The sequence below is a fragment of the Molothrus aeneus genome, chromosome 2 (assembly GCF_037042795.1).
Source record: "Molothrus aeneus isolate 106 chromosome 2, BPBGC_Maene_1.0, whole genome shotgun sequence".
Taxonomy (NCBI): Eukaryota; Metazoa; Chordata; class Aves; order Passeriformes; family Icteridae; genus Molothrus; species Molothrus aeneus.
The window spans coordinates 106,574,034-106,588,915 of NC_089647.1; the positions used below are offsets into that span (position 1 = coordinate 106,574,034).

At 35.8% G+C, this 14,882-nt stretch overlaps 1 protein-coding gene across 1 annotated transcript in view; it reads right to left on the reverse strand.

Moving 5' to 3' along the window:
• DMD (dystrophin) overlaps positions 1-14,882 on the reverse strand; it is a 1,043,102-nt gene that overhangs the window by 386,053 nt on the left and 642,167 nt on the right. Inside the window, exon 44 of the mRNA XM_066545460.1 lies at positions 7,423-7,598. Within this exon, the coding sequence (XP_066401557.1) occupies positions 7,423-7,598 (176 nt within the window). The remainder of the gene's footprint in view (positions 1-7,422; positions 7,599-14,882) is intronic.

The window sequence follows — 14,882 nt, forward strand, 5'->3', positions numbered from 1 at the left end:
CCACGTGAAATATATATTGCAGCTCAAGTATTTTCTCTATAGTCAACAATGTGATAGCAATGCCATAGCAACCCATAAATAGTTATTGAAACACATCAGATGTTTAGAGTTTGTAACTGCACATGAGTGATGTCAGATTTATTTGGGAGGTGTCAGCAAGAGAAATAAAATATATAATCATAGGAGTAGGACCGTACTGCAGTAGATCTGCACTTGTGATTCATGTTCCCATCTGTAAGTCCAATAATATTTTGGTGCCTTTCACTTTTTAACAGTCAGTTGTCAATTCTGTATTTATTGTGTTTCTAAAATTAGGAATTAATGTGTTTAGTAGCTGCTACTAAGAATATGAGGCCACCAAAATGGTAACAAAAATGTAGAGACAATATTTACCAAAAAAAATTTCATTTTCATTCTTTCTCTAAAGAAAGAATGGATAAATATTCTTCATTAGGGTAAGGAACTTTAAATAAGTGAAATTAAAATAGCACATAAACTTTAGAATATGTATTTAGATGTAAATACTAAACAGTAAGACATTTAATTAACCTGTTTGTAAACACAATACAAATTTATGCCATGTATTCTTTTCTAGTGATTCATTTTAAGAAATCTGGACAGTCAAAAAAAGAAAATTCAGAAAAATTCAATATGTAGCTAATTATGTGCTGTAAAGAAAAAATATATTTATTGACATAACTGTCATAAAATCTCTTCATCCTAAATCAGTTTTTAAACTGCAACTAGAAGATAATCACAGCCTTCAATATGCTGAGTTTTCAAGTAAAGGAAAACAATCACTTGCAGCTAGTGTGTTATGGAAGAAAAAGAATACCTAAGATATTTATTAAAAATATTAAAAAGTATATTTACTTCATAACAATTAATTTTTAATCAGAATAGAAAGTTGTATTTTTGTATTCAGGAAAGTACTTGGACGTCTTCTGGTAAACAGCCTTTGTTCTGTCATTCTTTCCATAATTACTTCAAATTCGCTTGGGTAGAGATCTGAACAGGCAGTCTGCAGGTTCAAACTCATCAAAAGTGTAAATGTATTTGCAGCTAAAATAATGGAAAAATTCTCTTCCATTCAACTGAATCCAATTTTAACAAATGTCAGATCGTGATGAATAAAAAACCCCAAACTGATTACTTCTGAAACATTGAAGAAATCTATTTCCTGGGCATCTGTTTTCAAAAATTACACAAGAAAGTTTTCGCAAAAGTGAAAAAGACCAACCAGCATTACTGTTACAAGTCTTTCCAGAGCCACATTTATGAGTCATCCCCTTCTCAAGCTCCTATGTCAGATGCTGCTTCTCCTCCTATGTACATTCCCTTGGCTATCCCTGCCTGGGTCACGTGTTCCAAAAAGAGCAGCACCAAGCTGCAGGCACAGCCCTGGGGTTTGCTGCACACTGTGGCCCTGATGGCAAATCACCACATCCCTAAATCACCCAAAACTCAGATGATGTCCCAGGGGCACATCTCAGAGCAGACACAGCGTGCTGTGGCCTGATGTCTCTCAGGGGATGAAAAGGCAGAGCAAGCTTCTGTTGGTGCAGTTTAGAAGATTCAGTATTCAAAATGATTGCTGGAGTATGAAGAGGGAGACACAGACACTTTGTATTTCCCCTCTTTTGTCTGGGCTTAGTAGCATCTATTCAAAGGGCCTTTGTGACTTCCCGTGGTCTCCGAAGTCTCCCTTTCAGATTCATGCTGTACTAGAGTACAAACTCCAACTTTTCCAAAAACATGTCTTTTGTAGCAAAATGTTAACAAAAAAATCAATTAAATTCCCAATTTGCTAACTACCAGTGTATCAGACTTTCAATCAAGCTCCACTTTATTCAACTGCCTGGTGTGTTTCAAAGTTTTTAGTAAGATAAAATGACTAGATGTGCTAAAATTACATTCTCATCTAATTCTTAGCAGGATGGATTAGACTGCAAGATACAGAAACTTTAAACACTGAATTCAAACTTCTACAGCTTTGAAACTCTTAGATAAAGGCAAGTGGAAGATAACATCCTACGCAAACATAACTCAAGCATAACCTCTTGATCTTCAGTACCAAAGAAAGGAGATTCAAAGTCAATTTTAAGTCTGTGCTTTGCCTGGGATCAGCATTTGACCTTTTAAAACTGAAAATCAACTCCTTTTTACTGAAGAGCAGTACGAGTTCCTCAAATTGTTTTGAGATTTAGTTTGTTTTCTTGTCTGTTTTTAATTAAGTTGACCTTTTGCAGTCCAAATAATTCTTATTCATTAAAACTGTCAGTCCATCAATGAGATTAATATCAGCATCTAGTGAACCTATGATCAGTTTCAGCAATTTAGAGAATATCATGGTTTTGATATGGTTTACAGTTCTTATTATTCAGGTAGTTTATTATTTATTCCAAATTATTTTTGAAAACTGAATTAACACGGTGAAACTTTTTGAATTATATCCTGTTTAAATCTTTCCAAGTTAGCTTGAAACCATGGGGTTCATGGTGGTTACAGGAAATATTTTGAATTTACAGGGTCTTTATTAATGCAGTGATAGTATTATGAATAAATAGTAGACCATTTCACCATACAACCTCAGGAAAACTGCAAAGCAATTTTGGAGAATTTTCCCACTCCTGCCCAAAATATAATCAATGACCCAGAACATGAAAAATAGCCAAGTGTTTCAGAAAAGCCCAGAGAGCCATCAGCACTGGGGACAGGAGATGGTGGTTAAGGGGAACACAGAAGACAGGCCATTTCCTTTACTCCATTCACCTCATACTCTCCCAGGATCCACGGACGCTAGGTTAAGAATTGTGTAGGGCTGAGTTGTGATATTTTCCTTCATAACCTTCTGTGGCACATCTCGGATATTCCTAAACCATAATGTAAATCTTAAATCCATTTTACCATCTCTTACATTTCCAACAAGGAATCTTCCCTTCTAGGTACTGAGGAATTAGGTCAATAACATTCTGTTCCACTTACACTTTACCCATCAGTTCAACTTTGTAAACCTCAGTCATAACCCTCCTGAGGTTTCTCTCCAGACTGAAGATCTCCACCTGCTTAGTCCCCCCTGCTTAGTGCAGCCACTCCAAACCTTGGCTCATTTCATCTGCCTCCCCCTATGAATATTTTCTGTGTGCCCTTTGTATCCTTTGACATGCACAGAGCTCTGCACACAGTAACCAACATGAGTACACTACAGTGTTTGATATCACCAAAACAGTTTTTTTTTGGTTTGTAATACCCTTGCTGATGCAACCCAAAGCACTATGGCTTTTTCTTTTGCTGCCACCCCATCCTGTGCCTGTAAACACTTTCAGCAATAAGGTCAGGATCACGTTTTGGAGTTGTAACAAGCTCAGCATCATTTAAGTATGGGATAGTCCGTTTGTCTGAAATATTCCTTGCCTCACATTTGTCTCTGATCGAGATCATCTGCCACTTGTTGCCCATCTGCTCAGTTTTGGAGTTCCCACTATCAACTCAGCCTTTGACTACCTGAGGCATAATGTCATCAGCATTCTTTGAAATGTCACCATGCACCTCATGTCTCCAACAAATTTCTCACATTCATGCACCTCCTAAAAATATCTGTATCACTTTCTGTTACTCCTGTAATTGCTTCCCTCCTCCCCTCAGCCCCAGCTGATCTTTGAATTCAGTTTGAAAAATATATCTAGAAGGGACCGTCAATGTGCCACATAAAAGTTCAAAACTTCATGTAAAACTGTGCAGGATTATCAAAATCAATTTCTTTGGGTAAGAAAATAGCAAAAACAGAGCTTACAATATATAAAGTTTCCTTGCCAAATAATGCTTAGCAGCATTACACTTGAATCTGAAATCACTAACAGATTTCATTTCTGGAATCCATTCAATTGCTAATTTCTTGCCACTTTATCTTGAGATTTGCTGAGCAAAAAAATGTAATAGGAAAAAAAATTTCAGCTGATCACTACTCTGAGCTACTGAGAATTAACTTTAAAGCAGAGCATATTGTATTAACTACAAAGAATAAAAATTGAAACCCATTAAAATTATTATTATTATAGTCAGTTTTCTTTTCTGGTTTGAAGAAGGTTCTAAATGTTAATATCTATTTTATTTTTCTTTGAAATTATTATATGAAGATGTGTTATACCAGGTCTGCTCTCCCTTCAGTATCACCTTCTTTAAATATGGTTTTAAAATGTTCCTCCCATTTTCTCATTCTCAAAATTGACTTTAATAACATTATTTTAACTATGTTTAGGAAACATAGACAAAAATAAAAGGACTATTAAAACTTATGTGAGTCACAATATAAGCATTCTGACTTTACAGGTGGTTTGGGTTTTTTTCAATAGTCCATTAAAGCTGTTCTGAAAAAGAGAAATCGAATATGTCAATTTACCTATATTTTTTGTAATTTATATTCTATTCATATATTTAGATAAATTTGACATAGTACCAACATATGCATTGGACAATGCCATAACTATATTAGCTTTAGCTCTTTGGACTGTAAGCAGAGGCCTCTTCTTTTAACTTTTGTTTGCCTCATGCTTTGATCTTAAAGATAAGTTAAAGCATTTTGGGTGACATGGGTTTCAAGTCTTAAAAAGAGAGAATCTGACTGTACCCAAAACCGAATTAGGACAAATAATGAAAAACTTAAAGATGTCAAAGCATAAGAGTTATGCAAATCCCATGTCACCATGGTTATATAAAGACCATGCAGCTGATAAGCCTGTGGTCTTTTCATGTCCAGGTTCATCAATAATTGAGACCTACTTAGAACACAACACTTTTTCCTGTCAACCAGGTTTCTTTCCTTTGAAAATTCACTATAGAAGAGTGAAAAAGAGAAAAGGGAGAGGAGAGGAGAGGAGAGGAGAGGAGAGGAGAGGAGAGGAGAGGAGAGGAGAGGAGAGGAGAGGAGAGGAGAGGAGAGAAAAAAGAAAAGAAAAGAAAAAAAGAAAAGAAAAGAAAAGAAAAGAAAAGAAAAGAAAAGAAAAGAAAAGAAAAGAAAAGAAAAGAAAAGAAAAGAAAAGAAAAGAAAAGAAAAGAAAAGAAAAGAAAAGAAAAGAAAAGAAAAGAAAAGAAAAGAAAAGAAAAGAGAAAAAGAAAACACATGTGTGGTGACAAAAGTTAGGATAGCAGGTGTTTCCAAGACCTGGGAGCAAAAAGCATTCCCTGTCTCTGGCACAGCCAAGACTGGGAGGTGAATAGAAGCATCCTGATGCACATGAGTCTCACTGAAGTACACCAGGAACATTTCTATCAGTGTAACACAGCACTATCTGTATTCCTCCCGGTGCAGTGCTATTATTCATGCAAAGTTCACTAACTGAGGTCTCTGCAATCATTTTCCTCTAAATTACACAAGCTGTCATTCTAGAGGAAAACAAAACCAATCGGTCAACATACTAAACAGAACAAAAGGGGGAAAACGTGCAAGTGTTTAAGAACCTTCATCTAGGGAACATAATTGGATTATTCCCACTTAACAAATCCTAGGCTTCCTTAAAATGCAGAATGTGCCAAGAAATTCTATGTAATATTCTAACACTGCATTAAGCCAAAAGAACATTCAGTTAGACATTTCTACCGATATATGAACGGATGAAGAATAGCAGTCTTAACCAGAACAGGAATATATTTTATATGCTCAGACAAAACTCAACCACAAATCTCTTTCTTCTGTGTTGCCATAGCAGATTACAGGGCTGTTAAAATGATGTGTTATTATTTTGTGTTAGCACTTACATAACAAGTTAATGCTTGGAAACACAGATGAGTTTCCAATGTACAAAAGAACAGCTTTTTATGTGACAAATAAAGGCCAAGGACTCCCTCGTGCAGCAAATAACAGTACCATCAACACCTGGAAATACAGCAGAAATAATTATTTAAGCTTCTGACAGCTATGGATTATTTGCTGCATCTCCTTCTTTTAACACAGAATTATTTAGGTTGGAAAAGACCTTCAGGACCATTGAGTCCAACCATTAACCCAGTAGTACTCCCATCCCTAAACCATGTCCCTTAGTGACACATCTACATGTCTTCTAAATACCACTGGGAAACCTTATAGCACTTTCCAGTACCCAAAGGGGAACTTCAGGAAGGCTGAAAAGAGACTTTTCACAGGGCTATGTAATGATAGGACAAAGGAGAATTGCCTTAATACAAAAGAGTGTTTAGATTAGATATTAAGAAGAAATTATTTGCTTCTGTGTTGTGAGGCACCAAAATAGGTTGTCCAGAGAGATTGTGGAGTTAAAATCACTGGAAGTTTTCAAGGCCAGGCTGGATGAGGCTCTGGGAAACCTGATCTAGTAGAGATTTCACTGTCTATGCCAGAGGGGTTGGAGCTCAATGAACTTTAAGTTCCCTTTCAACCTCAATCATTCTGTGATTCTATGGTGACTCAATGACTTCCTTGGGCAGCCTGTTCCAACGACTGATAACATGCTCCAAGTGAAACTTTAATCATGATTAGGCTCAGTAATAACCCTCCAGGACACTCCCTTTTTGATGCTAGTAAACATTTTCACAGCTTTTTCGCCTCAGTGGCTCTGAACGGAAAAATGATACGTGACACATCAGAAGTAAAAAAATCTTGTTGCACACTACCAGTTCTTCTAGTACATCACCAGTACTGATCAATATATCTCTATAAGGAATATTCTGTGATTTTAAAAAAACATGCATGACGAAAGCTCTACCTGTATTTTCTACTGTATTTTAAAGCAGAATGGCATATCCAGCTAGGCTTAGCATCTAGGTTAAGAACATGCTCTTTAATAAAACCTATCTTTTTTTTTTACATTGGAAATTCTCTTTTTAAAGGTATAAAACTATTTTTGTATTATCTGTAACTCAAACGCTCTAGCTTTCTGTTCCTGCATGAGAAGAACAAATTTATCTAAAAGTGATCATAAATAATATTAAATTGATAAATCCATTTTCTTAAATCCAGCCTATGAAATGTAGATGTTAATGGCATTGATTTTTATAGATGAAATAGATTAGGATTATCTTTTTAAATTAACCAAGGTATTATAAGTATTACAGAGATGTGCTTTAATGACATGCAATCAAACAGAAAGATTATAAACCAGTAAATTCTGTACTGTTCCACTTAAAATTGAGCAGTTATGGATGCTTGTTTAGTTCTTTTAAACATTAGGGGTTAAAAGATAAAAATATGGAGTTTGGAAGGGAGTGGTGGTCACTGACAGGAGTAAGTAGAAAATAATTAAACAAATTATAGTGTATGAACAATTTATAGGATGCAAATTTCAATTAGTGATAATTCCTTTTATATTTGAAAAGTCTAGATGTTGAGAGGTCCTTTGAAATTTCAAGCCAGAATCAAATCTAGAACAACTAAAAATAATTTCATGATATTTTTACCCTTTTTTAACCTACCTCTTTTTTTTCTCTACCAACTGTCTGCAGATCTCCTTCCACCGGTTATTCAAACTTTCCAATTGTTCCTTCAGCACCTTGGCATCTGCCTTTGATGACTGCTCAATAATCTCTTCACCAGTTGCATTCAATGTTTTGACAACAGTTTGCTGCTGCCCAATGCCATCCTGAAGCTCCTGCAAAATACCCAACACAATCACATCTTCATAAGGAAGTTAAGTATGAAAAAAATGCTTTATCACATTCTGGAAAGGTGGAAAGAGGTGAAAGTTTTTGCTCTCCTCTGAATTCCAAATGAAAAATCCAAGATGAGTAGGCATAAGGACACCTCATTATTTTTAGCAAATACCTTTCAGTACATCTCTGCAACCTTTTATCCCCTTTTGTATTGCTTCTACTAGAGAGCATTGCAGTATACTCTGCACATCAATAAAATAACAGTTGTGACCAAATGTACTTCTACACACCCAAAGGTATATATCAAATATAAGAGTTTACAAAGCATGGTAAGATTTAAACTGCAAAATGTGCAAAATTCCTATTAGCTATAAACTCAAATAAACAATGTCAGGAAAGCAGAGACTGTACAACTTCTGATTCCATTAAAGGACAGCTTCTTCTCCAATTGTGAGAAGCCAAACACTCGTGGTTTTTTGTTTGGTTTTGGTTTTGCTTTGGGGTTTTGGTTTGGTTTTTTTTGTGTTTTTTTTTTTTTTTGCAGAGGGGGGGGTTGGTTTTGTTGTTGCTGTTGTTTTTTAGGTTTGGTTTGGAGTTTGGAGTTTGTTAGTTGGTTTATTTTTTGTTTTTTTTTAACAGGACTGGGGTGAACAACACTTGGAAGAAAAAGTATTGCAGTGTTTCTATTTATGCATAGAATTAAAAACTATCAAAAGATAACCAATATGGGCCATTCTCAAGTTTTACTAAATGCATTGGGATACATTTTTCTGCATCTTTTATGATAAAATAAAATAATTTTTCTTGTGGAATTCCTGTAGCTACCTTACTTCATGTTTAAAAACAACAGAATTCTGAATCTGTAGCTTAGCTTGTAACACTGTATGCCTGTTGAATCAAGTTCGTATCTATAAATAATCAATATTTTCATATTTTTAGTCATCACTAGGGCATGAGTATTTTTCCTTTGAATTCCTCAGAAGATATAAACAAAAAAGTGTAAAATATTTTTCAACAGTTTACTGCTAAAATAAGCAGGAACTGAAATAACTTCAGCAATCTACACTGTGATATTCATACTTATGACAGATTTTCACAACTTCAGGAAGTGTGTCGGAATCCTATGTCCATACGAAGGCTTTCAAGTAAAATGCTGAAGCTAGTTTTTCTGGAGGAAACCAAATACTTCAGCATATCACACTCCAGAATAAAATTATATGTTTGCTTTCTCTTTCTAAATACATAGCATAAATTACAGAGCAAGTCAGTAAACCTGCTAACATTAACTAAAATTTGTCCAAGAAACACTTAAAATTGGCAGGATACAACTTTCCAGGAATCTTAAAGATGAACATAACTACTCCTTATGCTTTTGTAAATATATATCTTTGGTCATAAGGTTATGATTGAAGTTTACAAAATGAACCACTCTGGAAGTTTACTTGTTCTAACGTGATCAAACTCCATTGCCAGTTACTAATTCATTAAATTGCATTGTGTCAGTTGAATGTGCTTTTGCACAAATTTTACAGGGACAGCTTGAACACCAACACCATCAGAGCCTGGGGCACAGGGGTCAATGTCAGCAGGTTGCTGTGGTGCTTCCCCACAGTCCTGGAGAAGGGGCTGTAGCTGAAGCAGAGGTCTCTACTGTTGAGATTTAGCTTACTTTTACTACACTTTCCATTTTATTTTATCACAATTTCTTTTAGGTTGTCACAGGACACACACACCCCCATCCCCAAATTATTCCTTAGACTCCTCTCAGTAAAAACTGTTCTGCTGATGTGTTGGGGTTTTTTTTCCAAACTATTTTGAAGCCCCACACTTTCAGAATAAGAAGTAGCTGTGATGAGCATAACATGGCAGTAATCTGCATCCTGTTTTATTATATTTTGATAGGATGAGAAATATTTTTCTGCAGGATCCTTACAAGCTACGTGACAGTCCAGTCATGTTGCCTCAAGCACCCTGCTGCCCCGCAGTGTCCCAGCACACTTTGCTTTGCCTGTGGAATGTGTAAGGTTTTTAAGGTACCTTTGTAGCAAAAACTGCAAGATTTTCTAAGAACCAGAATAGACACATAAAAGCCTCTTACTTTGAGATATGAGATCTTATTTTCTTTCTGCGATGCACATTAATACAATAATACCTAGCCCAACTTTTGACTATTATTTTCAGATACATGATTTCACTGTTAGAAAAAAATTGTAGCAATAGCTAGGTTGTTTGTCTAAATGCAAATATTGTCTACTCTTGCAAGTCTGATTTGGTCTTTCCACGACCTATTTCCCTTTTGGTAATGCCCAGCTCAAAAAAAGTACACAGTTTTTGCACATATTCACTAGTTTTTGCACATATTCATTGTATTTCACACTGATTTTAGCACTAGAGCCTTTACATTGCACAGTAGGGAGCCTTACATAGGTAAATCATAACAAAGTATATTTTGAGAAAAAATATATTAGATTAAGTGTCTTCTTTCCAGCAAGGCACTTGAGACCTTTGTGCTACTGCATGCACCTGTGTGAAGATAAGATCCTGACCACTTATGGAAGAAACAACTCAGAACAAAGTTTCTACTTATATGTGGAGGTCCATTCATTTGGAATAGGAAATCAAAGCAAGAAGAGATGAGAAATTCTGCTTCTGGAACTCTGGAGGTTTTAGAAGCAAAATTTGTAGAAATTACTTGTTATCTATGAATCCACTTCTCTAAATGACAGAAACAACAACCAGTCAGTAAAGTACTATGAAGTGAAATGCTAAGTGAAAGCTCATTCAAGTACTCTGAGCTTATTTCCTGTACTCACAGCATCTTAAATTAGGTTTTCTCTCTCCCCCAGCATACACAAACACAAAAGAGCAACTAGCACAAGATTGCCACACTTATTTCACTTGACACAAAGGTAAACAAAGGAATTTTTTCATTTATCCTCTGACATATTATGTAATAGGCCTCACTTACAAAGTAGAAAAGCAAATAGCTAGCTCAATGGCAGGGGTGGTCTTAGAACTTAAGATCTCTAATGCTGAAATGGGAACAGGATGTGTAGGAAGGAGAAGTGTGAACTACCACCAGAACATGAGAGAAGCTTTCTGGCCATCTGCATTTCAGATCACCATAAAGAACTCAATCAGAGATGCTTTTTTTCAAGTACTCTAAGCATTTAGCACTTTTAACATGATTAAACAGAAACACATGTACTGATAAAGTTTTCCTGGATTCCACAGCTCATGAAAAAGATTTTTGTTGGTAATGGATACTGCACAAAGCAGAACCTCCCATGAAGACATTAACATTTTTAAAAGGTATTTTTTATGAAGAGAACAAAAGTTCTTTAGCTGTTTTACTCAAAGCCACATCTTCACAGGCTCATCCCAGAGTTATTACCACAAAGATGCTTTTCACAATTTACATTAGTATCTAAGGTTAACAAACATACTTAAGAATCATTTATTGTTATGGAAAAGCCCTGCAGCAACATGAAAAAAGTACCAAAACCAAGCTAATTTCTGTCAGAAAAAATGAATGGTCACAAAATGATTTAAGGGGAAAAAAATGTATTGCCTCTCCTTCCTGCAGTGTAAGGTACAGATCCAAAAGCACTTAAAGGTACTATGAACTACTTTAAGAAAACTGTAGTCCTAAATTCAACATTTATATTCTAATCTTCAGTCATTTACATAAATTTCTCCTCTGCTTTAAATCACATAAAACCATAAGGCTGACATAAGAGTGTCTACTCAGATGCAACAATATAAATCAAAGAACCATGGAAACATCTGGTGGAAAACTATCCCCAAAACAATATGCTAGCATTTAGTTACCAGAATGAATTTACCCATTAAGAGTATGCACCTCTGTTCAATATTCTATTAGAAATAAGGAAGAAATTAATTTTCTAGGCAGTTAAACCCTAGTGATTTAATCTGGAGACACATTACTGGCACTTTGTTAGGATTAAAGCAATCAATGAAGAGTATACGATGTTTCCTAACTGTTTTGTGACAAACAGCTATGAAATGTTTGTTGCTTAATGTGCACTATGTTGGTTATTGTGTTATTATTGTTATGAATTATGGAAATTCAGGACAGCTGATGGAAATGGAAAAGTGAAAAATAGTGAAAAAAGTTGTTTGCTATGGAGTTGACAATAATGTAAAGGAAAATGTTTTCCTCTTAACATAAATTATAGGAATTATAATGACTTGAATATTAATACCAACTCTGTTCAAGAATAGTATTTGAAAGAGGTGACAGTAGGCTCTGGGCAGATTCTCCCTATAAAGCAGACCTGGGCTTATGTTCTCTGTATTACTGGTTTTGGGTATAAGCTGTACATGAGAAACCAAAAGAAAATTACTGCAGACCTGTTTTCTGAACATACAATAAATACTATAAAATTAAAGGAGATTTCATTCTCACTTTGAAAAAAAATTAGAATTATTTTTGGCTTAAGCCATAGTTTATCTAAAAAGCTTATAAAGCATAGAAACATTTTGCTTGATTTGGTATGCAAATTGCTTTGTTGGAGAGCCGTAGGAAACAACTATTCCATCCTTCTTTCTCTATTACTTCTTTTTTTTCTACAGTTTGGTGCTGTACATTTAGGAAGACATGAGGGCCACTATTTCCCTAGATGGATTTTATATTATCCATGACTGATAGTATAGATAAAGAAAGTTGGCTACAATTCTACTGCACAGTTGTATATTTTAACAAAATAAATGGAGATATAAAACTTCTTCGACTCTACCAAAAGCTTCTAAATCAGCAAGAGTTCCAGATTTATTTGAAAGTTTTAATCTCTTCCAGACTTTATCCTTTGACTGTGCCTTTTGTCTCTAGAAAGGGAGAAATCTCTCCTTCAGAAGACAAGTCATAAAAGTGGAAACTTCATTATTTTACCTACAGAAATTCTTTAGTCTATCCTACTGGTCTTAAAAAAAGCAATAGTGGCTTACTAACTAGCTTAGTGGCTTACTAAAAAGCAATATGGCTTACTAACTTCATACCCCAGGTTGCTACAGTAATTCCAGATTCTTGTCACTGATCCCTGTGCTGCTATCAAATATAATTCCAAAATCATCTCCAGTTCATCTGCAAGATGGACCTGCTGCTGGCCAAGTCTGAGTCATCACTAGGAGAACCTCTGGGATAATGTAGTTTAGAAGGGGAATGAAATCCTGTGTAATTGAAGTGAGAGGGAGGAGTGAGAATATGTGAGAAAAACAGCCCTGCAGACACCGAGGTCAGTGCAGGAGGAGGGGCAGGAGCTGCTCCAGGTGCCAGAGCTGAGGTTCCCCTGCAGCCTGTGGTGCAGACCATGGTGAGGCAGCTGTGCCCCTGCAGCCCTTGAAGGATCCTCTCCAGAGCAGGGGGATGCCCAAAAAAAGGCTGTGGCCTGGTGGGAAGGCTGTGCTGGAGCAGGGTCCTGGCAGGACCAGTGGCCCCATGGAGACAGGAGCCCATGCTGGAGCAGCCTGGCTGGCAGCACGTGCGTCTCCATGCTGGAGCCATCTGTTCCTGAGCTGCACACTGTGGGAATGTCCCCATCCTGGGGCACGGAAAGGCTGGGAGAAGTCCTCCCTCTGAGGAGGAAGGAGCAGCAGAGACAACATGTGATGCACTAATCAGAGCCCCAATTCCCCATCCACTTGTATCACTGGAGGTGGAGATTTAGAGAGCTCAGGAGTGCAGAAGATCCTAGGAATTGTGTGGACAGGTGGAGGGAAGGTGTTTTAAGATTTAGGTTTGCTTCTCATTGCCCTGCTCTGATTTAATTGGAGATAAATACAATTATTTCCTCAAGCTGAGTCTGTTTTGCTTATGATGGCAACTGGTGAGTGATCTCTCCCTGTACTTGTCTTGACCCATGAGCTTTTCATGGTATTTTTCCCCCCCATGCACCTGAGAAGGGGGGTGACAGAGTAGATTTGGTGGCCAACTAGTGTGCAGCCAGGGTCAACTCACCACAAAGACACTCTGTGGCTTAGAAGCATTGAAAAAAATTATATATTACTGGTTCAGGTGAGAGCTGACCTTGGAAATTTTAAAAACTATAAAATCTTAAAAACTATATAGATAAATAATATTGTCTTCAAATGCTGATAGTTTGCAATCATACTAAATCCTTGTGGTTTTAGAAAGATATACACCAGATTAATAATAAAAACAAACAAAAAAGAAAGATAATCATTTTCTCATTTTTTCCAGTGACATGTAATTGTAAAAATGAGCCATATCCCTTCAAATTCATATTTCTTGTCTCTTTCTAATGTGACACAAAATTTTGATGAATGTCGTTTTGGTATTGAACTGTAAAGTGCATGACCAGAGGTCTATTTTGTGTTTCTAGCCAAAATGACACAGTTGCTTTTTATTAGTATATTAATTCAATTTAATTTTAGAACTGATTTAGAAATACTGCAGGGAGAAAAAGAGATTTTTTTTCCTGCAAAAACTCTACTGCTACTGCATGCTAACTATAATACTTCAGGTTAAACACATAAAATTCAACTCTGAGTCCAAAAACCTACACACTGATTTTGCAGCACACACCACTGAATGCCATTGTAATATATTAATTTCCATACTGATGTAGCATCAAAATGTGAAGACAATACTCAGTAAAAAAAAATTTCTAATTTACTTCTACACAGAATACAATATGGTCTTATTTGATACCATGTTTACCAGAAATACTGATGGATTTATCTTGATGTCACAGTAACACTTTTTAGCTAAATAAGTGATTTTAATCCAACTCAATGTGAATGCAGTTATTAATTTTTTCTGTCATATTTAAAGCAACTTATTTTTCTTCTTTTAAATTAAAAACAGATAGTTACAACACCTTTAGGATTTCACAGATTTTCCTGATTCTTACTGAACTATCCAGACCCTTGCATAACCCAAGTTATTTCCTATATACCTTCTGTGCATCAGAACCTAGAAGACTTCAATTTGCTTTCCTATGGAATCTATACCTGGAAAGTGTTATCTCTATTCATTAACTCAGCAGCATGTGGAATAAACACATGTGCCTCAGCATCCTGTTTTCTTTTCAAACATTATATTTAAGCTGTACATATTACCTCTTGCTTTTGAAATTTACATATTCTTATTTGTCAGTGCTTCCAGATATGGAAAAACCCAACCCATTAAATGAAAGCAGATTGTAAATACTCAACAAGCTATACATATTGATTCTCTAGTATTGGACATTTATAGCTTCCCTTTATAATAAGCTACTGCAGATATATCCTCCTTCAAGTAT